Genomic DNA, 24,234 nt, shown 5'->3' on the forward strand with positions numbered 1-24,234 from the left:
TATCAATGAATTAGCTTATTATACCATTATACACGTTAAACAGTCAATTTACATATGATTTTTTCTCGCAGTCTTATTAAATGATTAAACGATTTTACAACAAACTAGTCAAAAATAAATTAAGGCCGGTATTCATAGTCGGATCTTATATTTCAGATCGTCTTAAGTTTATCTTCAGATTCTGTACAAATTACTTCATTGGCTACGGGATATCTGAAAGTGAACTTGAGACGATTTTAAATATAAGACTCGACTATGAATACCAGCCTAAAGTCTAACCAGTCTAATGGTCTGTTCTTTGTACTGCTGTACTGTTGAACTGGTGCGATAAGTTAAAGTGAGACAAATATAGGTTTTCTCACTCTAGCTTATTGCACCAGTTCAGCAGTGCAGCTACAAAGAACAGACCATAAATTATAACTCGCAACCTGGCCAGCGCGAACTGCTTCGTTCTGATTGGTAGATTTCCAACATCCAACCGTAACCAAGCCCGTAACACCTGTAGTGGGATATGATCTTTTAGGTTTTCAGAGAGTCTCTACTTCAGGCTTCTCTCTTGTGTTGTGTTCTCTTGTGTTGTGCGCATTCCGCTACTGTAGGCTGTAGTGGTGATAGATCGGCTGTGTGATAAATTTCAAAAGATAAAAATGCGCCGAGGATTTAATTTAAATACCAAAGATATAAAGCAGAGTATCAACATATTGTCTGCAGTGATAGACTTGGACGAATCTATTTGTAAACCTATCACCAACAAAGAGCATCGTGAGAAAATGCAGGAGGCTGTACAGGGTTTATTACATCTTGACTTGTCGGATATTGAAGAAAAAACCGATACTGAGGTAAATAGTGTAAGCGAGGTCCCTGAGTTCAACATAAGATTAGCGATAAGGAAAGAAATATTAATGTTTAGAGAACTTCCGAGATACAATGAGGAATAATTTTTTTTCCTAATGTAACCATGTTTTGGTAAATATTTAAGATACGAGTTTTCTATCGCAGATTTCCAAAAGTTAAATTTGTCTAAAAATTAAATTGTTTGACACTGTAGCAAAAGCAAAAATTGGTTTCTAAAAATTGTATCTTTTTGGCTAAGAAGCCTGTTACATATTTTGTATTATATAATCTTCAGATATTTCTATTTCTTATTATACAATTAATATATTGGTATGTACTAGTCTAGTTCTCCTATAAATTATTTAAAACGTTAACTAAATATTATATGATTAACGATACAAAATTAAGGTATATACATGCAAGTGTATTGGTTTTACTCATATTATAGATAACTTACTTTTATTTATTTTATTTTATATTTGTAAGTAAAAAATTATATAGGTTATCTTAAAACATTTTAACTCATTCTACGAATATAGAGACTATTATTAAATTAATTAATTAAATTAATGGATATGAAGGAATATATTGATTTCGTACACTATGTATTATTATAAATATTATCATAAAAAATTGCATGGTTTGATGCTAAGTGTTATTTTGATAATCCAAAATTATTTCTAATATATAAAATTTATATTCTAATATATAAAGTCTAATATGTAAAGTTTATCAAAAATATTATAGAAGAGCTAATTATTTATTGAAATTATTTTTATTTAATTTTTATATAGGTGGAAAGTAACCTCACTTCATTGCTTCTCTCAGCTTGCGCATCAGGTTACTATGAACTTGTCCAGGTATCAAATATAATTATATTTTCTCTCTTTGTGTATTTGTATATAAATATATTCTGCTTTATGTGTGTAGTGCTGAAATATAATATTTTTCTTACTAATATATGTATACTAACAACTGATACAAATTTATCCTCATATAATAATATCATATTTTAGTAACATTTAAGTATTATAAGAATTATTATATATTATAAAGTAACTGTTCTGATAAATCCAAGAAAATTTGATTTTCTAATCTATCCTGAGTTCTATTCTTCTTCCTCTTTTCTCTTTAAAATTCTCAGAGAAAGAGAGAGAGGGAGGGAGGGAGGGAAAGAGATAGAGAGGAAACTGTTATAATTATATCTTTTTTTTTTACCTTTGCTTTCTTTACTCTTACTTTTATATGATTGCAGAATATAAAAGCCAATTTACTTATAATTTAGCTGAGAAAAAGTTATCTTTATATAATTTATATAATTAGAAAAAAAAATCAAATATAATAAGTTTGAAAAGAATCGCATAATATTTCCTCTGAAGTAATATTTTATTCCAACTACTTTTTCTTATTTATTTGACTGTTATATTTTTCAGTAACATATAAAATTGACTTATATATATAATATAGCGCAATGATAAAGATAAAATTAATCCAAATTGATTTTGTAGTGCAATAAAATCCATCATCATGTATTTCCATATATGAAATAGGAACTCATCACAAGGAATGTACAACTTGACATAAATAGAGCTCACATCAAAGAGAATTGTACTGCATTAATGGAGGCTGCCAGAGCAGGACACGCCAATATTGTGCACTTACTTCTTTCTCATGGTGCTGATGTCGATGCTCGCTCCTCTACAAGTAAAATTACATAATGGTTATTTATATATCTGATGTTTCTCACAAGTACATAATATTGTGTACATAATTTTGTGTATTTAATTGTTTATCTTTCAAATATTTCCAATATGTCTATCTTTTTGAGATTACATGGTGTTATATCAAATAGATTAGAAAATAATTATATCTAATCGTAGAAAATTCTGCTCTCATATACGGATGCGCTGGTGGATATGAGGAAGTTGTACGTATTCTATTGGAAGCAAAAGCTAATATTGAGAATTGTAACGAAGATGGTTGTACACCTTTGAAGGCAGCAGCAAAAGCTGGTTATGTTCCGATTGCTAAGATTTTACTGGAACATGGAGCAATGTGCAAAACACAGTCCAGTGAATTTAAAGAAACTGCGTTAACATTGGCCTCCTACAAAGGACATTTAGAGATGGTTCGACTCTTACTGGAAGCTGACGCAAGTCAGGTATAATTGTCCTACTATCAATCAGCCTTTCGTTTTCTCAAGAAGGCAATATACGATGATTAAAGTCTTTTGTAAGTATTTAAATCAAATATGAATATTTTTGTGTATACTATGAAGCAGACCAATGAACATATACACGCATAAACAAAACTGAACACGTATACACGTACACAGAGGAAGGAGAGAAAAGGAAAGATGAATATTTTACATATATTTTCAGAGTTTTATCAATTTTTTTGTATCTTTAATTGTTACAGAAATATGATATCAATGATCTAAACATGGCACTTGTGGTTACATCGATAGGTGGTTATATAGAAGTAGCGCGCTTACTCTTAGACTCAGGTGCCCAAGTAGATACAGAAACCGACAGCGCCGAATCTTCGTTATTATTGGCGGCTTGGAGAGGTCATACGGAACTTGTGAAACTTCTGCTTGATCGAGGAGCAAACATCAATAAAACTAACATTCAGGGTTACAATTCCTTGATGCAGGCATCGCGCGCAGGTCACATGGAAACGGTCGCGTTACTTTTAAGTGAAGGTAAATCATGATTATTCGAATCGTTTAATAAATCACATAATTCTCTTGCGACTTACGTGAATTTTTCCACATAGGTGCAATTGTCAATACCCAAAATAATAAAACTTCGGAAACGGCACTTATTTTAGCCTGCCATGGCGGTTTTCTTAGAGTTGTTGAGTATTTAATTAAAACGGATATTGATATCAATATGGGATATGCGGTATATACTCCTTTAATAAAAGCAGCCCAAGCAGGACATATAGATGTTGTTCGATATTTATTGAATTGTGCCGCCGAAGTTGAAATTCAATCGGATAAAGGGAAGACAGCATTGACATATGCCTGCGAAAATGGTCATACCGACATAGTTACGCTTTTACTTACATTTAATGCCAATTTGGTATGTCACATTTTTGACAATTACGATCTCTCCTTAGAACACCAAGTTTATGAGAAATAAATCTATTTTATTTACTGCATACTTTGATCAACTTTTACCTTTTGAAATATGAGTTATCAATTTATTTCTTGGTGTAATAGGAACATGAAACGAAGGAAGGTGCGACTCCTCTAATACTAGCTTGTATCGCTGGTCATTTTGACTTAGTTCAATATCTTATGACAACGGGAGTCAATATCAATTACCAAACAGAATTTAAATACACTGCTCTCACAATGGCATCTATATCTGGTCATGCAGCTATAGTTGCACTGCTTCTTGATCACGGTGCTGTCCGACAGTATGAAGTAAGTTCGTATGCTGATAATAGTAGCTGACATGAAAATGATAGCGCTCGAATGCAGACCTTCATCTTTATAATTGCTTGTTTTCAGTATCGTTGTACGTTTTTTTTTTTTTTTTTTTTTACTTTTTTATTGATTTAGAATACTTAGAAACAAAAATTATTGATATATAATAATATTTAACATACTTTGCATAATATATATTAAATCTTACAACTTCCTTACACATCATAATATTTCCTTGAAACTCCGAACTACTTATCACGTGCCTCTTAATTGTGGTAACATCAGAAGTGAAAAAATACATGCTCAATATTTTTACAAAATATGTTGGAATAGGATATATCAATAAAATGACAATTGCAGTCTGTCAAATATATTGAAAATAATTTGGCCATTTTCTTCCTTTTGTTATAATAATAAATATATTACTGTAAAGTTAATGTAACAATATAGTCCTATCTTTTTGAGCTATTTCTTTTCATAAGTCACATTATATAAGTCAAATTGGTCACAGCGAGCAGGTAGCGAGCTTTAAAAAATTATATAAGATTGCATTCCAATGTTCATTACCATTACTGAAAATCTATAGTGCATGTAACATGAACTAGATTTTTATTATTTACAATGAATATCAGAATGCACCTAACCATAGAAAGTTGTATTATGTGCGACGTGTATATATCAATATATATACACATGTTGTATATAGTATATGATACAAACTTTCTGCATATTCTTTAAGGAAACACTACGATAATATATATATATATATATAAATTGTAAAATTTAATATATATGACATTTTGTATATACATATATATAATGTGTCAAAATGTGTTATATAGGATGAAGATGGACTGTTAACGGCAGAAGTAGCAAGAAATAATCAGCCATACACCATCAATCTGTTACTAGATAAACCTAGAATTTTTCGAACGTATGCACATAATTATAGTACTAATAACAATAATGAATCTTTATTTCAAACTTACGCCTTATGTTGGGAAGACATGAAGAATAGAGAACAGTTATCTTATATGAAGCGTGAGACAGTTAAGACTGCTTTACTAGAAATAATTGCAGTATGTGTGTGTAACACAGCAAAGGAAATGTAAAATATGGTTGCAAGTGTTGGACAGTTATTTCTCTTTTATCACGAACAATGTGTAAACATAACAAGTGACATGCTCAGCTATATAACAAGGCAGAAAAAGATTTATAAATACTGAAATAATTTTTAGGATAAAGGATCAAAGAGAAAGAAAAGGCCTCTACAAAACTTCGTTCAGATGAAATATTAGAAAAATACAAGCCAGACTGAGGCCAAATGTTTGGTTATTTTTTTTTTTTTCTATAAATGAATAAGTGTATAAGTCATATTATACGAAATAAAACTGCTATTTAACTTATTGTTGAGTTATATAACTCGTGGTTTGAGTCTTGGCTAATATGTTCGTTTGATTAAATTTGTGATTATCGACTTGGAGATTTGCTTAGTCAAGACTCGAATCACTATTTGTCGACTTGCAGATTTAAACAGCCAAGACTCCAACCGTAAGTTATCGGCTTGCAGATTTGCTTAGCCAAGACTCGAATCGCAAATTACCGGCAAATTCCAGCACTTTGCACTTTCCGGCGAAAAATGTTTTAGCTTTTTCAATTAAAGATACGATCATTAACCAAGACTTGTTTTCATTTCTTTGATAACGGCATCACAAAAGCATCTGCTTAACAGTTTCGTTGTTTTTCGAAGAAACGATGTAATATATTCTAACCAGCAATCCTAAATTTCTACTAATTTTGCACTTGATTTATTTTAATATCTATTATTCGATTTTCATTTTTTATTGACTTGTAACAGTAATCGTATTCATGTGATGATATCTACGTCACATTTTCTACGTAGATACACATACGTATGAATGAACAGCATATTGTAGTAAACACAATTTTTATTATACATTTCTTAGCATTTCCTGCTTACATACTTTTGATGCTAAATCCAAAAATGTAATTAGATAAAATTTTGTCTATCATTTAATTTTTCTGTGGCAACTGGATATTTCAAAAAATAACATATTTGTACATGATAATATAACATGGAGATTTTTCACATTACATCCTGTCGCGCGTGCGCACGCGTTATGAACGTAACATTAATTTGCTCAATGATACATCAACATGATACATTACAAACACATTGTTATTTTGGTATCGTACGCCAACTTTATAAAAGTATTTAAATATAGCTGATTTTCTACACTCGATCTATTTGTACAGTTTAAACATTTTTTTTTTTTACATGCTACATTTGTGAAGGAGTTGTGTCACTTTTGTACAAAATAGCACGTAGAATTACTATTATAAAACGAAAAGTTGCAAATCGTTAGAGTAAAACCAATACGTGTTAGTATAAAAGCATGTTGCATTGAAAAAGAACATTTTCTGTAATTCCTATACAAAGCTTTGGTTTAATTGTTCGTTTTGCCAAGTAATTACATCTCATCAGAAATGAACAGTAGTAAATCAACTTTCATACATATGTACACAAACACATGTACAGAGTGTCTCAAAAGCAGCACCATATTTCGATAAGAAATAATTATGAAGGGAAATGATATCAATTTCAACGACGATGCATCATTCATCTTCTATTGAATTCGCATCAAGGAAAAAAATGTCTTTATATGTAGAATTATATTAGAAAAAGATTCCAGATGATACTCTGTATATGCATAGGATCGTGTGTGTGTGCGACGTTAAGTAATCGGCATGTATAGTATGTATGTACACGTTTAAAAATTTTTTTCATATTGCTTTCTACATCTATGTGCTTTCTTTTTTTTTTCTCTTTATTTTTATATTTTCATTGATACGTATCAAAAATTTCCGTACCATCTGTGCCACGACTGCAAGACGCGAAATCAGCAGAATATGATCACGCTCAACGACTGACTCACACCTTGAACCTTACCGCCAAAAAGTTATGGTACTTTGTATTTATGGTACATCATATCAGTCTTTTCGTAACTTAACGTTAAAGTCCGTAGTAATTAAGGTATCACCGATACCAAGTGCATCGCGAACTGAAGTTCAATATCCTGACTAGTACGCCAAATAAACGTGTCAGAAATGAGACTAAATTCTCGACGCGCAATCGGAACTGCGCCACTACTTGTAATATTGTACGTCGTCCAGCATATTATCAGACGATGACAGCGTCAAACTGCGTTCCTCGTACATCCCTTTGGCATAACTGATCTGTCGCGATACCTGCGATGACACAACGAGGGAAAAACAACTTTTTCAAGTAATGTTTTTAAAGACACCTGAACGGCAACTGAAGCTACGTCGAGAGAGACAGAAGTAATTATATTCTGCTAATCTATGTAGCTGCTGCTGCTTATTTGAATACTCACGCGTTTCGCCACCTCTTCATTGTCGCATCGCACCTTGGGCCGTCTCAATAATTCATGTCCGTCAGAATTCACCGTAGCAGTAAAATCGGATCTGTCGTGTAGAGATATTAGCTCTATGTAATATAACGTGACGCTGTTACTTTCCATTTTCTGCATCGGTTTACAGGACAAGAGATTCGCCAGGCCGACCTCCGTCACCACTGCCTTGGTGCCACCGGAGATGACGCGTACTCTCTCGTTCGACACCAGCACCCTAAGATTTTCCGTGCCGCTGCGTAAACATTCGTACGCTACGAAGAGCTCGGAGTAGTCGCGATCGTTGATGCTGTAGAGAAATTCCTGGCCTTCAGCCTGTTGACGATTGTACGGAGGTAACAATCCGGTGGAACCACTGACGACACGCGGCGGTCGATCGCGTCTCGGTATGGCGCGATGAGCACTGTGACGAGCGAGAAACATTGACGGAATTGTTTAAGAAGAAGAGTCTGAACTGAGCCTTGAACCACTTGAATTCGGTTCAATGCCCGCAGTATTGACAGTTCTACTGTACGATCTACTTCTATATATTGTATTGTATATATCTCTCGCAGTACATTACCTCCTACTCGTTTCTCGTACAGCACTAGCTGTCTCTGTCGCCAGGTCTAGAACGCCAACAACGGGTTTCGTTATCGTGCCTACTACACCTTTCCCGAAACCGGCGAAGAAACCCTGCAAATGTGGCATGATTAATTGCGCGTGAAGCTTTATTCGCGCATGATATTTGTGTATCCACACTTATTTTATAATTATCTATCGGCTTGAAGGAAGGAGGCAATTGGCAATTACCGGGAAACCCTCACTGGCCGCTCCGTCGTAGGTCTGTTTAAATATACTGGTGACACCACCCAGTAGACCAAAGCCGAAACCCTTTAGACCAGCCACTAGATGATCACTGCTGCCCGTAGTGTTGGCCCGGATCCTTTGTCTGGCCTCTTCGTGCCTCTCGTCCATGATCACTCTCCCCAATCCGTCCGACAGAGATTCCGTTACTTTCGCCGCTGAGTTGGAAATACCGTGGGTGACGTTCTTCACCAAAGTTTTCACGCTGCCTTCGTAGATGAGTCCGGAAACGCCTTCTGTCACGTCGCTCATGAATCCAAGAGGATTACCCAGGAAATCCACGGAACCCAGAATAACCGCAGCTTGCCACTTCAACTCCTGTTCCCCAAACATCATAGCCCATATATATCTACAACCAAGTACTACAAAGACTAAAAACATTGTTTGGACATTGTCATACGTCTTTATAATGCTTCACGATAGAATGCATCAAGAATTGACTGCTCTCGAAAGGATGCTTTTTGGTGAATGGCTGCAACTCGATGGTGGCGTTTTCAAAGTTGATCAAAGTCAAGCCCAATTTTCTCTTTACAGCCTGCAAGTGTTGCGGCAGCTTGGTCGTAGTGAGCACACTAAGTTTCACCTGAAACAATTGGGCGTAGGAACTAGGTGTATGTGGAATATTGCGCTATAGTAATAATAATAATAATAATAATAACAACAAAACAACAACAACAACAACAACAACAATAATAATAATAATAATTTTCGACTCGACGATGTGCAAGATAATAGAACGAAGTCGGAAACTGCGTCGGCCTGCGTCGATTACCTGATTAGGAATGAGTTTTAGCGCTCCAAAGTAATATCTCTTGGCGTGTGCGGCAGAGACCTCAGAGATAAATCTTTGCGCCTTGAAGTCGTTCTCGTCGACCGGCTCTTCCAATTCCAACTTGCCGATCCCGAGGAACGCTGCCAGCTTCAGAATAAACTTCTCCTCCAAGTGTACGCACAGCGGCTTCACGCTGACTATAACATGCTTGTATATCTCGGCATTCTGATTCTTCGATCGCAACTTCTCGGCCGCGATGTGCAAGGCGGGCCGTCTCTCGTCCTCTGTACGAGACGGCCGTGTCACGAACAACACCGACGTGCACTGCGCCTCGAACAGCTGATTGTCAATTTGCACGTCGGCGACGCTTAAATCCAACGTGGTGTTCACCGGAGTTCGCACAAGACTCAGAGAGATCTCGGCTAGTCGCGCGAACAACAACTCCTCCACCGGTCTCTGCGACACGATGGACAATCCAAGACCGGCCGGCAGATCCAATTTCAGGTTTAATTCACGGGAATCCAGCCTCTCGATGTCGGCGTCGATCTGCGTGGGCCGATGACTCACGGCGATGTGAGACCAGTCGCGTTCCTCGAGTAGGGCGAACATCTTATTCTGAAGTAAACAAATCCGTATGCTGCTATTGACTTCTGAACAGCGCTGATTTCATTTGTCCGAGATTCTCGAGCAGATCTCGGATCGGTATAGCAACATGAATCGTAAATCGAGTACCCTTTCCTTGATGTCCAGAGCTTGCAGCACTCGAGTCGGCCCGTCTGTGGTCACTCTGATTGTCAAGAATCCAGAACCTGGTCGTAACTTTTGTCTACCCACCCGTTGCTCGACCGGCGGTGGATTACCAGACGTCTCGGGGCCCAGAACAGCTTCGCTCCCTAAAAAGCAGATAGGACCTTGTTCATCCTGAGTAAAGTAAACGCATACGCAACGAAACTGTAAGGAAGACTTGAAGCTAAGATACAGACTCGGAATATTTACAGCAGATGCAAAAATATTACAGACGTCGGAGTTTTGTAATGACGCTGCTGTAATAACAAAAAAACAACTCTTTGCAATGATGCAAAAAATTCTGTTTGTAAGAAAAGATTCCTTCGCGTTTTTCTGTATCGCACTTCGATATTCTCAGAAGGATATGCAGAAATAAAGCGCTTGCGAGAGAAGAAAAAAAAAAGAAAAAAAGGAGAAAAAGTAGGCAAAACAAGCCAAGATATTAACACGCGACACTTATGGATAAGCTCTTAATAAAATCGCCGATTTTAGTGTGTACTCTGAAACTATACGTACACATTTGCCAACGGGCGACACTGCCGCCTGCAACATTCATGATCAATTTAGATCTCTCTATACAAAGATAGCGGGCAAGAACTGTTAGAAGAAGAGTAGAAAAATCTTGATAAAGGTAAAAACTTATATAGATAATCGGCAAACAACTCAAATCTCTCTGATCTGTCGAAGATATCGCGTCGCGAGGCAAGCATCGGAAACGCGATCTGCGTTATTTAAATTATTCGGCAATTTACGCGTTACTGTCACCGACATGTAACATTCGTTATTATTAATAATACTCATAATCCGCGATATTCTATATTTTGTATGTACATACACAGGCACAGGTATTATTACTAGAATTACATAACACAGACAGACGCGTTTAAAAAAACGCGACGATCGCGAGAGAATCACGTGTTACACGCGCAGCTGCAACCAAGTGATGCGTTGAGAATCTATCTAAAGCAACACAAGATAACACAGAGAGAGAGAGAGAGAGAGAGAGAGAGAGAGAGAGAGAGAGAGAGAGAGAGAGAGAGAAAGTGTGTGTCCAAACAACGATGAACAGCGTGATGGAAAGAAATTCACAACGTTCGCGATAAATTTCATTTATATAAGCGAATCGACATCTCAAGTGCGACCGAGTGAAAGCAAAGTTCCAACCTTCGTATAGTCCCATAAAGCCGTCTTTCGACTGAACGCACATATTCTTGTGCACACAACACAGTCGGCCGTCGTCGGTAAATCGCCAGGTTTGTGTCGATCTTCGCCTAGGATCCGGCTTCCTTAGCGCGAGTGCGCAATATGTGAACGGTTGCGGGGCGGTACCCGCTATATCCAAAACGTATATCGTGTTCACATCCTTGTAATGCTTGTCTCTCGGCGGACTGGAACCTGCGCATACGAGCGCACGTGAGCCACGCTAGATCACGTTTGAATTGTTCAGCAAGCTACATATAAGACGCGCGCTCGTTGTTGCTCGTAATGCAATGTGCCTAGTTTAGACGTGAGGAACTGCTGTTGCATATAGAGTACTACTACTTTCTGCGAATACTACCTTCGTGCTGCAGCTGTCCATCACCAGTCATTCTCCAAAGTTGCGACCTAGCACCGTACTGCTTTCTACGCAGAGCGACCCAACCACCCGGACCGGCCTCCAAGACCAACCTTTGGGTTTCCACGTCGAGCGGATCCAGATCGTTTTCACCTGTCCCAAGATCGGCATCGGTCTTGAAGGTGCCTATCGCAATAAAGCCACATGACGACAAAATGAAAATGATCGCGCGTTGACCGAGTCGTAATCGCGATCGCAAGATGTATCCTCAACTTCATCCAGATTTAGATTTTCACCTGTGAATGCGATGTAAATAAAGTTCTCGTAAGTCAGACCTCTACTCTCTCCCAGCACATTCAGATCGTAAGAAGCTGTCGCACCGCCCGGTGCTGTTAACACTAAAGCAGCAGCTTGTATAGGTTCATCCAGGGCGTACGGTACCGACGAATGGGGTCTCACAGTCCATTGCAGGCCATCGGGAACTCCAATCTGCAGATTTTTATCGTGGCAAAATGAAGCTGGACATTGAACAATCATAGGACATGTATGATGATTTGCACGACAGGTGCATACCGAACGAATATGAATAATAAACAGGATAGAAAAATCACGCGAAGATCAAGTAACACGCTACGTCACTACGATGAAAATGATGAATATGTATATGTACCTGATTTACGATTAAAGGAACGGCTGAGAAATTGTCCACTCTTATAGGCGGCGGCATGGTATCGGCGTCGGTGAACACGATGAAATACGTAGTTTCCTGCAACACCACGTCCACTCGCAGAAAATGCATCTTTCCCGTTACATCTCTGACGTTGACGGTCAACGAATAATTATTGTCCAATTTAATACCGCCCGACCACATGCAGTCCGGAACATCGGTGATCCTGACGCAAAGCAACAGGTCTTTGTCAAGACGTGGCCAGTGAAACGGCATGTGACAGTCGGGCATAATCGTAATGTACGTCGCTTGAGCGTCCGGATGTGACTGTGAAAATGTGATTGTGAAAGTGATGAAAAGTTAAAAGGGCCGCTTCCGCTAGATATCATCGAACTCGCGTCGGGCGCGTCGTTCGACTTACCACGGTCGTCGTGAAACATTTCTGGGCTAGCTGCAAGGTATAAGATGACTTGTTGTGAAATTGGTATCTCGGCGATAGCGTGACCACCGTGGTGGCCCTGTACCTTCCTCTTGCCGCTCGAGTGGCCACGCTGATCAAGTAGACTATATCGGGTCTGCCATCGCGCAGACTGACTCTTAGGCGATGAACCTGCGAAACGTGCGGAACAACCGACGTTAGAGTAGAGATATTTGTGAGAGTCAATTCTCAACTAATTACATAGTATGTAATTAAACAGCTACTGTGTGTGTGTGTGTGTGTAATTGACAAATTATTGACAAATATAATAGTTTATACAACTCGGAAAGCTACACATCATATCAGACATGGGCTTCTGTCTGAAATATACTCACATGGATACCGGGTTGTAGATAAAAGTGTTGAGACCACTGCGGTATTCCCTGGGGATGCACGTCAGTACCGACTCTCACTGACACGGTTCTACTGGCCTCTTCGTCGCTAAACGAGAATAACAACGGCGCGATCATTCTCGCTTTCTCGTGCTCCTCAAATTGCCCAGCTGCCTCGATGCCCACACCTTCTTGCCTGAATACCAATGGTAGGCCGGTCTTGTTTATGATCCAATAAGGCGCGGTGATGTTAATCTGCACAGCCGAGCCCTTCTCGACAATCACGGCTGCTTGCAAATGGAGTATTCTGCTAGCGGAGTCCAACAGTTTGAGACGAGCGGTGAAGGAGCAGCTGTTTAACGGTAATATTATCTGAAAGATTTCGCACGCATTGATATTATTAATGAGAGACAGTAGAGTGATATGCCATTGGCAGCTTCCAACGTGACAAATTCCAACCGTTCCAGATCCCGGATAACCGTCCAGCTGAATGTTAATCTCCAGTTGCTCTTCTAAATTGGAAGAGTGCAGATCCGCGCTGCAGCCCGGCGAGACTCTACCGCCTTCTGCAGTCGCCTCGTACGTCAACTCGTACGGCAGGAGATTCGTTATCGTAATGGGAGCCATCACCGTGATTGTGTGTCCTGGCAATACTTGCGCACCGTCGACAGGATAGTTGTTTCGTCTCACCGCCACGCACATTCTACATCATGTGATATGGAATACGATTAATAACTTTGAGACATCAACAATCTCTCGCCAACGAGTGTCGTACCTGAATACGTTGTTCTGATTGGTTCGACATGTGATATGATTTTCCATCACTTCCATCGGTTTCTTCACCGCCGTCCAGTTTACCGATTCCGTGCAGTATTGGAACCGGCAGTTTGGGATGAACGGTTTAAAACACATCTGCACGCCGATGTGCGACAATGGCAAGGACGTGACCGACTGCGCCGGCAGTTGCATTTTCCCGATGTTGGCCGATGTCAATATTAAATCTAAAAGAGTAGTACAACTTGAGAATGTCGATCGTCGCCTGCGGAGAGAATGATGGACAAAACCCTACATCCAAATTGATTCAGCGATGTCTCCATCTTGATCTCAATCGCATGAGATAACTTGTTGGCCACCTGAAGAGCCGACCTAACGGTGACCAATTTCCTGGCGGATCCTTCCAGCTCTACGGTGAACACGAGTCTAGCCGTCGACGAGATAAACTGGAAATCGATGATACACAGGACAACAACGTGTTCAGACTCGTGTTCAGATTCAAGCCGGTCACGAGATCGACATTCTCACTTCGGATCTTACCTCGGATTCGGCAATGTCGGCGTGCCGAAAGTATATGCCGACGCGATCGACGGTTACGGGCTCCACCGGCTTCCATCCGTCGACCTGCACCACGATCTGATGTCTCCTGACGGTGTGTGTCGCGTGATGCCTCAGCTTTCCTCTCCCTTCGAACGTGAACGACGTCGTGTCACCGGGAACCACTTCTATCCACGTGCTGTCCTTATGAACGGAATTCCTCGCTTGAAAGCTCTTTCCAATATCCATCGTGTGGGTGGCATCGCCCACAGTGGCGATAATCGTTTTGAACCAAAGCTTGCAGCCGGTGTCGTTCTTCAGGGCGAACGGTACAAAGGGCGAACGGCGTCGATACACGCAAGTACCTCTCGTCGGCAATCTGCCAATGACTGAGACGGTCGGTCCGTTGGACAGATAATAATCCTGCGTCCAGTTGTGCTTGACCAGTTGCACGAGCTCGACCAAGGTCAGGGTGACGTTAACATTGACGGAATCCTGGGAATCGATGGTCACATACAGTATCTTGAGGTCGAGCGTGCCGGCAGTTACCTGCTCCCACTGAATGCTCGCGCGCCACGGCTCGATGAACGGCTCCCAGCCACTCAGCACCCGGTTGTAGTAATCCACGCCGAAGGTGGCCGACAGCATGCCGGGCTGTTGGTTCACCTGGCGCAGGCTAAAGTCCATCAGTGTGATCTCGAGCAGCGGCACGTCCGCGTCTCGACAGTCGTCTATAATGCAGATCCGTACGCAGGACGCCTGCAGCTCTACAGCACGGAAGACCGCGTCGTTGTTCGCGGCGACTTCGGAATTCGGTTCGGCGTTTTGCGTCAGCCACAGGGCAGCGTCGTCCAGCTGGCCGTCACAGTAATCGAGAGCGGTCCTGCAATCGACCTCGGTGAAGCCCAGAGTGGTCAGCTTCGACACCCGGCTGTCCACGTCACCGTCGACTTGGCTCGACTTGCGCCTTGCCCATGAAGTTTGCTTGGGGATGGAGCTGAGCATCCTGGAGAACATGGTCACGTCGTGGTAACTCAATCTCACGCACAACGGCTGCAGTTGGACCTCCAGGCACTTGTCCCGCGTGAGATCCAGACTCGCACCGACCGGATCGATGATCGACAAAGCGGTCTCGTTCTCCATGCCCAGAACGCACGAGAAAAGTTCGCAATGCGAGAGATTGCACGAGAGCGGCTTCTCGCCCTGCTGCGGCGTCGAGCGGTACGACAAGACGGCGGTGGTCTTCAGTATCACGGCGTTGGTGTCGAGCACCGAGGTGTCCTCGACGATCACCAGTTCCGAGCCGGTGATGTTGATCTTGAGTTCGATCGGCACGTGGCCGGTCGACGAGGCATCGCCATCGCCGCCGCCGCCGCCGTCAGTAGCCTCGGCCTCCTGGCAGACGATCGGCTGCGCGGCACCGGGCACAGGATCCGGTTCCGGCGAGTACAACAGCAGAAAATCTCGCACAGCCTCCCACCAGTCGAGGATGGCGGTCAGTCGCATGCTGTGTAGCAGTATGGTGGTTGCCGCGTGAGTCTTGCGCTTCCGATGATGCACCTCGGCTTGAACACGATCCTCCGCCGCTTTCGCCGCCGTGCTTTCGCCGGTGGTGGTCGTCAGTGGCTGCAGGATACGCGTGAACACGTTGCACTGACGATCGGCCGGCTCGTTTTGGAAACGGGTGTCCGTCACCAGTATCTCCCGCGACACCAGGTCAATGTCCTGCGAGCCGTCGCTCAACGAGTCCAGTGTCAGTCTCGACTTGATGAAGTTGATGCACGCTAGCGCTGCGATATTGTGGCTGGGGTGTAGCTTCACCGTCACATTCACCAGCTCGAGAGTGATGCAGGATCTGGTCCAAATGTCCAAAGCGCCGACATTGTCGCCGACACGGATCACGTACGCGGGGTCGACCGTGTGATTTAGATCCTGAGCGAGGAGACGCAGGTCATCCAGGTTCTCACCGATATTGTACGAAAGGAGGCCGCGGATCAGCATGTACTGCGCGGGATCGAGAGCGCAGTCCATCGTCGACAGTATACCGTGCACGCTCAGATCGGGTATCGCGCGGCTGATGTGGGTGTCGAGGTTTCGCTCGATGCGTAGCTTCAGATGACACTTCTCCGTGAGCAGCGATGAGCCCATCTTCCTGATGAGGAAACCGCCCACCCGTACGGCCCCCTCGTCGAGCCTCGTCGTGTCGTCGTCGTCGTCGTCGTCGTTGAGACAATCCGCGCACTTGAGTCGCCGCGCCGCGTACACGTCCATGTTGACCAGCTCGAGCAGCATGACCTCCAGCATGCAGTCTACCGCCAGCGCGGACGTGGTGTCGAATCGATTGTGCGCGGTGAGCTCGCCGAGATCGAGCAGTATCAACTCGTTCGAGCGGGAGCTGACCGGCAGGAGGATAACGGGCGCGCCGGCGTGCAGCTCCAGCGAGAGTCGCGTGCCGCGCTTGTTCGTGTCGAGGACGGCGCCGGCGCCGGCACGTAGGTTTCGCATGATGCACCACAGCTGCGAGAAGTGGCCGAAGAAGGTCTGCAGCTCCGCGACGAAACGCTGCGTGTGCACGTAATGCACCGCGGACATCTCCAGCTTGAGTCGCGCGTCGTGCGGTCTGTGCTCATGGTCAGCGTAGCTCGAGTACTGGAAGTTGAGCGCCTTCCTGCCGGATGTGAGGAATCTCTCCCGATAGAAAGTACCGTGCGGCGTCAGATCCAACAGCGACATCGAGCCCAACTGGCCGAGCACCTTGGTCTCACCGTTGGAGCGGAGCACGTACATACTGGCATTGGAGACGTTCGCCTTGGCGATCTCACGTTCCCGCTGTGTCAGCACCAACGTCAACGACCTCACCTCTATCTCGGTCTCTGAGCGTACCGGCAGTAGCAGATCCTCCGCCGCCACCGTCGCAGCCGTCGTCGTCGTCGTCGTCGTCATCGTCGTCGTTGTCGTCGTCGTCGCCGTCGCCGTCGCCGTCGCCGCTGCCGCTGCCGCTGCCGCCGCTGCCGCCGCTGCTGCTGCTGCCGCCGCCGCCGCTGCCGCCACCGCCTCCTTCGCGTCCTTGCTCGCGCGATCGCTGTCGGGCGAGGCGCGACGTGCGGCCGTCGAGCCGTCGTTGCCGTACGCCGTCGCCTCGGACAGGCCTGCAATCCCAAAGAAGTCAAACACCACCATCCACGACTCCACGCTTATCACTAGATCCAGGCAATTGAAGTCCACGGTTACCATTTTGCGATGGCACCGTTCTTCCTCCTGCCGCGCCGTGTCCGCCCCTGGCTGGCACATGGTGACGCTTATCAGCACGAGGTTCTCCTCGCTGGCGATCGCGCCCGGCGAGGGCGGCGGTGTGTTCGGCGTGCCGGCGGCCAACGGCGAGATCGGCTTTCGTCGCCAGTGCGCCGGGATCGTGCCGTAGAGCGTGTCGGTCTCCAGTCGGTCGGGTAAACTGCCGCGGCCGTACGTGCCGCCGTTCTTCAAGTGACGCGCGTAAGCGAGATCCGGACACGACTTGGACACGCCGGTAGGCAGCTTGGCGCGCGCCGGCGCCGACGATCGCATCATGAAGCGATGCCGCGATCCCACCGGGCACAGCAAGTCCTCCATAAGAAGGGAGCGCAGCGCTAACTGCACGCTCGACTCGTTTCGATGCAATTTCTCATACTTGACAACAAAGTCGCGCATTGACAGCTCCACGAGCGGCTGCTCCGAGTGCGCCCCGAGCTTCAGCTCCACGCTCAGGATCGGTAGCTCGAACGACACTCTGACGGATAAGTCCAGTCTGTCGTCATCGTCGTCAGCGGCGGCGGCGGCGGCGGCGGCGGCGGAGGAGGAAGAGTAGTAGCGGGAACCTGACAATCTCGACGCACCATCGAGATCGTCCGAACGGGGCGGCGGGTGCGTTGCCGCGCTCATCGGTATGGAGAACAATCGGTTGATCGTGTCGAGCAGTTGTTCATATTGGCCGCGCGATAGCGACACCTTCAGCGGCGTTATCACCGCACCGTGCACCTGCACGATCGGGTTGTTGGTGAAGTCGCCGTCTAACAGAAAACTCGTGCTTTGCGTCAACTTGTTCTCTCTCTCGACCAGTATCTTTAGCACCGTGTCGTGCAGTATCGGCTTACCCGACTCCTTGCACGAGTACATCTCTTCGGCCCTCATCGGCAAACTACTTGCAAGCTGGCCCGCGCCGTTCGCGGACACCTCGAGCGAATAGAGATTCATGTCGCGCACCTCCAATGTCACCCTGTTGCGTCTCGCTGCTAACGGGGCGCCAAGGTGCGGCTCGTGCTGCAGCGACATCGTGCCCAGGTGAGCTACAAACACCTGTCGGCTGTGCGAGGAACGCGGTATCACCAGTACCGGGCTCTCCAGCAGCACGTCGAGCCGCAGCGACGTCGCGCTCGCGCCCTCCAGGTCGTACGAGACGCTCGGTAGCCGTTTACGCGGCGGGATCGTCCAATCCTCGGCGTTCACCAAGCCGATCGCCATGTCGGTGGCGGCCGCGCCGATCTGCCGCGCAAAGTTGCTCAGGTACTGCTTGAACTCGTCGGCGCACGAGCGCAGCTCCGATATCAAGTGCGGCGCGTGCGTGTACCAGACACTGGCGACGCGTATAGTCAGGCCGATCACCGTCGTCTCGGCCGACAACACCGTCGGCTCGCCGACGGCCGGCCGCGCGGTGGTGCTGCGGCTGGCCGCGAAGCGGAACGCCTCCGGTTGATCCGACAGAGCGCCAAAGTGCTCCAGCGGGTAATGCGGCGGATCCGCAAGTGGGTCCCTGCCCACGCTCAGTATCCGCTGATGCGTCTTGCCGGTCAGCGTCTGGTCGAGTATCTGCACGCCGCCCAGACTCCCCGAAATAGAGGTGTCGACAGCTAGCGTCGCCTGTATGCGCGCGTCCGACATGGTCGCCGTGGCGATCTTCTGCCCTACCAGGCTGTCGCCCTGCATCACCGCGCGCAGCAGCAGCACGTTCAGGCGATGAAAGTCGAAAGTGATCTCCGTTCTCGTCGACGCCGTGTCTGCGCCCGTCTGCGCGCTCTGACTCGACAGGGAGTCGTATCTGTCGACGGTACGCGCCGATCTCGACCTAATCGGCAGGATCCTCTGAAAGAAGCCCATCAATTCCACTATCGTCTCCTGATTGGCTATGATGTCGAGATTGTTGAACTGTATATTAGCCATTCGCAGATTCTCCGCAGGATCGTCCACCAGGGTGAGCTCCACGACAATCAGCGCTTCCGAGTCCAGCTTTTCGGTGCCGACCATGACCAACGAATTGCTCCTGCGCGACGGAACCTTGCCTCTGTTCACCAGACTGGAGAGGGCGTCGGTCAGGGCGACGGGAGAGGTGAGTCGCGCCGGTTTCGCGGAATCGCCCGGCGACTCGGGCGGCGATTCCGGCGAGACCGGTGACGTCGGTTCCGAGTCCCTCAGACTGCCGGAAATACTGTCCATACCAACGTGCTTGTGACTGGCCATGAGTAGTTCGAAGTCCGGGCCCAGTATTTGAATCGCGTCTACCAGCAGCAACCCGTGGACGGAGAGAGAGATGCTCAAGTCCGCCATTCTCTTGCTGAGGGCCGCTCGCACGCCCGACACCTGCAGTTCCGCCACGCTGCGACCTCTCGACTGCAACTCGAACGTCATTTGATCGATGATGAACTGAACCATCACGGCGTGGCTCAACGAGCGATCCAGATTCTCCTCTTTGCGCGGGCTCTCGGGTGCCACGTTGCCGCAGGCACTTTCCGCAGGCGGAGCCGGAATGCCGGCCGAATTGGAGAAGTTTGACAGTAAGCAGTATATAAGACGCATCGCACCAACTTTATACTCGTTTACGTGCACCACCAGCCTCGGCAAGTTACCGGAAACCGTGACCGACGGAAAGTTCGGATCCGAAGTGACGAAGACTCGCCGCTCGATTTGCAGTGATATGTTGAAGCGTTCCAAAAGGTGCAACGTGGACATACCTCTGGTGCGCACGTATTTCCAATTGTCCTTGGCTCGAACCACCAGGATTTGCAGGTCCACCAGGTCAATCGAATACTGATCGTACAATTTCTTGTGCAATTCCGTCTCGGACAGGCCTTGAAAGTCGTGCAGCGAACCGTTCTCCTGACTGCCGGGCGGAGTGGAGCACGGCGTTTCGAATCTCTCCTCCTCCTCCTCCTCCTCCTCCTCCTCCTCCTTCTCCTCCTCCTCCGTCTTCTTCCTTTTCCTCTTCTTCTCCTCGTCTCTCTTCCTCTTCTGCCCCCCCTCTTCCTCCTCCTCTTCCTTCTCCTCCTCGTCGCTGTTGGTCGATTCAGTTCTTAGCGTCACCCGATGCAGGTTCGCGTCGTTCGACAGGTGCAACTTGCCGAGATCGACTATGACGATAGCTGCGTTGCTATCGACGAAGCTCTCCACCAGCAAGATCTGCGGCGCCGAAATTTTGAACTGTAGATCCCACGAGGAACGATACACAAAGTCACCGTCCAATATCTGCTCCCAATTCTTCATCAGTTGCTTCCTCGTGCGGCGCTTCATCGCCTGCAGTCGCTGATTGGACGACGATCGGAGCGGCTTGCACATAAAATCAATCAGCCAGTATATCACCGTGGGATTGTAAACGACATCCAGGGACTTGGAGTAAACATGCAGCAGGTGATCCGTATTGACGTGCAACGGCTTCTTCTCGTACATCAGTTCGAACAGATGCAACGGCGGCTGTTTCTTTGGCTGTTTCTCCGATGAGCTGCGCGCGCGTATAGATTGCGTCGCGCTAGACGCGACCTGAGGCTGCACCAGGATGGGAAACGTGGAGTTTTCCGTAAGAAAATCACGAAGGTACAACGCGCCCAGACTGATTGAGAATTTGTGCGATCCGAACCTGGGTCGTGACTCGTAACTCAAATTAACTCTCTCGAATTTCAGCTCTATCACGGTCTTGGTGCCGTCGCTGCCGTTTCGCTCGGTGCACAACGATATCGCACCTTGCACCAGAGCGAAATTAAACTGTCCGAATACCGTGTCGCGACGCAACAGCGTGTCATCGTCCACGGTGTCCGCCAGCACGTCCAGAAGCTCGCCGTCGAAAGTGGTCGAAGAGACGTTTTGCGTGAGGTTACTGTGAGGCGTCTTCGAGTACCAGCCCCACCATTGCGGAAACCACTGTTCGAGCATGCCGCGTCCCTGCGGCACTTTCTCGTCAGTCTGCTGCTGCGACTTGGCGGGTCTTGTTTTGTACATAGCCAGCTCCCTCAGTACTCTCAGCTCGTCGAAACTCCGCTCGCACTCGACCTTCTCTTTCAGTCTTTTAGTTTCCGCCGGTAAAGTCGACGTGGGTGTACCTGCGAAAGCAACGACACACAGACTCGAGATCAGGATCGCCGTATCGCCTTGAGCGAGAGCGAGAGGCCCTCGCTCGGCCTCGCTGCCGCAGAATACACGGGAAGGAATTCGTTCATTTTGTCATTTGTACCTAACAATTTGGCATACGCTTGGACGTAAAGAACATTCTCTCTGGCCCGGTGAAGCACAGTCCTCCAGTTCGGTCTGGGCTTGAGGGTCTCTCTGCCGAGATGGCACCGAGCGGCGTATCTCCACCATTCCGTGCAATTCTCCGTCACAGATAGCCTGGGCCTACATCGCCACTGCTGCTTACGACGATCTATCCGTTCGAGCTCCTTGATACATTTGACCATCTCCTCGTATTGAACCTAATCGCCATGACAATACATTATATTCCGCGCGTATTATTTACCGACCGATCGCGCTCGACGCCGCGCCAGACCGATTGCACTCACGTCTGTTACGGATAACGGTACTTCGTCCAGAAGTAAATCTACCACGATACGCGGTTTATTGATCGATCTCAACGGACGTTCAGTCCGGTCTCTTTTAATGTGCGCTCTTGCGTTCACGGGTGACAGGATGTGATTTTTCGTACCGTTTCTCAATTTGCTCATAGCAATCTGAAAATTCCATCTCACAATAAAACACCACATCCCGAAATACCGATGCATTGAGATGCATAGAGAATGGGTGTGCATTGCATCGCGGAACTCTACTGTATCCATACTTACAGCTAAATCGCCAAGATTCAGGCCACTGAAGAGGTTGCCCTTCTTTACGTGGTTCCAGTAAATCGCAAGACTGTCGAGCTCCATCAGTTTGAAAGAGGCGTCTGTCAAGTTCCAAGATGTAGAGCCGGGTATCCAAGTGGCGTCACAACTCTGAGCGGTAAGCGCTCCGATTGTAATACCAAATGCGACACCATTATCTATATATACATAAAAGACCAAAAGTCTCTTTTTGACAGTCTTACACTGACGATGCGACACTTATGATGTATATAAAAAGACACATGTATATTCGTACACACGCGTAAGAAATTACGCTCGAATTGTATCGATATATATCCTTAAGAAACTGCAATTTTATAGAGATGCTTACCACCGGGTAGTGTAACACCATCTTCATACCTAATGTGGACATCTTTGATATTCAACTGTAAATTTTCAATTATATTTGTCACTAGAGATGTGCCATAGTTTATCCATGAGCTGTAACTTGTCGCATAGTAACCAGGATCATGGTCCACATCGGCTCTCCATCTTGCCTCCAAGGCATCCAATCTGTTAAGCTTGTACTCTAGTATTGCTTGTTCCTCCGCCTCATTGTCATACTGCAGCAAATTGTATTCTCTCAAGTGTGTGTAAAATATCATTTGTTTGCAGTTTCTACTGATAAGTGTCTATATCAGAAGATGTGCACGCGCGCATAATGCATCAAGACACTGACAACTATCTGCAATAAATTTCTAAACCAGAAAACTCTACCTCGTCCAGATTAATTGGACCTGCTACCAAATAGAGCTGCTCCATACCTATTACCCATGACGCGGTTCTTATTTGTCTGACTGGCACTTGCAATCTAATTTTACCGATAAATCCAGCCTTGATTTCTACTGGTAATCCAATGTGACGTAGTGCTTCTCGTTTCAACGGTAAATTCTCTAGCTCGACTTCCCCTGGTAAGAATACAATCTTGTTTCTTTTCAGATATCAAGTGAAATTATCGCTTGATTTTATAAAGGAAGGAACGGAAAAGAAAACCGGCGTATGACAAATTTCTTTATAATGAGAGGAAGGACAAATCAAACGACAAATTAATATGCCCGATCATGTACAGTAAATTGGCTCGTAGAAATTGTCATATTAAGTACAACGACACAATAGGGAAAGTTTGCGCCATTATTCATTTGTTACATCTTACGAGGTACATAACAAGTTAAAAACACTCTCTCTCTCTCTCTCTCACTCCTGCGGGAGACTAAATGCGTAGCAGCACATAACCTCACCTGATAACAAAGCGATACTCAGCTGATCCGTATTCAAATTTTCCACATATTTCCCAAGATAATTATTCAGCACCCAAGCTACTAGTCCCTCCAACATTTTAGCCAATCAAATGTAATCTCTCGTAACTGATTAAACGACAATGCCTGTACGGATAGAACAAGTAAACTTGTAGGTTATACGCCCTTCGATGTTTCATTCGAATTCTTGAAATCTACGAGATAACAGCGCATGAGATAATACGTGTCGATAGACTGTATTCAACTTTCACGGAATTAACATCTTTTATGTCTCGACTATCGTTGCATTTCTCATTAAACGTTAATAGCGTACCATTAGCATCAACATCCATTTTAGATAACGGTTCCACCACAACTGGCCAACCACTGTCGAAATGCAGCAGCGTCGTTCGATG

The 24,234-nt window shown here is 45.5% G+C and overlaps 2 protein-coding genes across 7 annotated transcripts; one reads left to right on the forward strand and one right to left on the reverse strand.

Moving 5' to 3' along the window:
- The first annotated feature begins 543 nt into the window (after positions 1 to 543).
- LOC105187866 (ankyrin repeat domain-containing protein 17) lies at positions 544 to 5,676 on the forward strand. 3 transcript variants are annotated; one of them, XM_025303911.1, is made up of 9 exons: positions 544 to 839; positions 1,629 to 1,694; positions 2,385 to 2,538; positions 2,715 to 2,761; positions 2,831 to 2,995; positions 3,253 to 3,538; positions 3,613 to 3,920; positions 4,061 to 4,267; positions 5,113 to 5,676. In XM_025303911.1, exons 1-9 carry the CDS (start codon positions 648 to 650, stop codon positions 5,380 to 5,382), a joined length of 1,695 nt encoding a protein of 564 aa, XP_025159696.1. In that variant the 5' UTR covers positions 544 to 647; the 3' UTR covers positions 5,383 to 5,676. The 3 variants fall into 3 exon arrangements, with proteins under 3 accessions (XP_025159696.1, XP_011147271.1, XP_025159697.1); XM_011148969.3 differs by having other exon boundaries at positions 2,715 to 2,995; XM_025303912.1 differs by lacking the exon at positions 544 to 839 and having other exon boundaries at positions 1,631 to 1,694; positions 2,343 to 2,538; positions 2,715 to 2,995.
- Positions 5,677 to 7,376: 1,700 nt separating this feature from the next.
- Positions 7,377 to 24,215, reverse strand: Vps13D (vacuolar protein sorting 13D). Of its 4 annotated transcripts, none has more exons than XM_025303807.1 (25): positions 24,153 to 24,215; positions 23,822 to 23,965; positions 23,301 to 23,491; positions 22,915 to 23,146; positions 22,545 to 22,741; positions 22,266 to 22,433; positions 21,941 to 22,178; positions 14,473 to 21,809; positions 14,228 to 14,378; positions 13,934 to 14,159; positions 13,618 to 13,861; positions 13,162 to 13,530; positions 12,770 to 12,958; positions 12,352 to 12,675; positions 11,978 to 12,170; positions 11,685 to 11,867; positions 11,291 to 11,521; positions 10,643 to 10,669; positions 10,073 to 10,233; positions 9,341 to 9,955; positions 8,969 to 9,151; positions 8,515 to 8,886; positions 8,285 to 8,397; positions 7,687 to 8,125; positions 7,377 to 7,540 (listed from the first exon to the last, which is right to left on the reverse strand). In XM_025303807.1, exons 2-25 carry the CDS (start codon positions 23,916 to 23,918, stop codon positions 7,439 to 7,441), a joined length of 12,582 nt encoding a protein of 4,193 aa, XP_025159592.1. In that variant the 5' UTR covers positions 23,919 to 23,965; positions 24,153 to 24,215; the 3' UTR covers positions 7,377 to 7,438. The 4 variants fall into 4 exon arrangements, with proteins under 4 accessions (XP_025159592.1, XP_025159591.1, XP_025159593.1 ...); XM_025303806.1 differs by having other exon boundaries at positions 23,822 to 24,033; positions 24,153 to 24,201; XM_025303808.1 differs by lacking the exon at positions 10,643 to 10,669 and having other exon boundaries at positions 23,822 to 24,196.
- Between the last annotated feature and the right edge of the window lie 19 nt (positions 24,216 to 24,234).

The sequence above is a fragment of the Harpegnathos saltator genome, unplaced genomic scaffold (assembly GCF_003227715.2).
Source record: "Harpegnathos saltator strain DR-91 unplaced genomic scaffold, Hsal_v8.6 scaffold58, whole genome shotgun sequence".
NCBI lineage: Eukaryota > Metazoa > Arthropoda > Insecta > Hymenoptera > Formicidae > Harpegnathos > Harpegnathos saltator.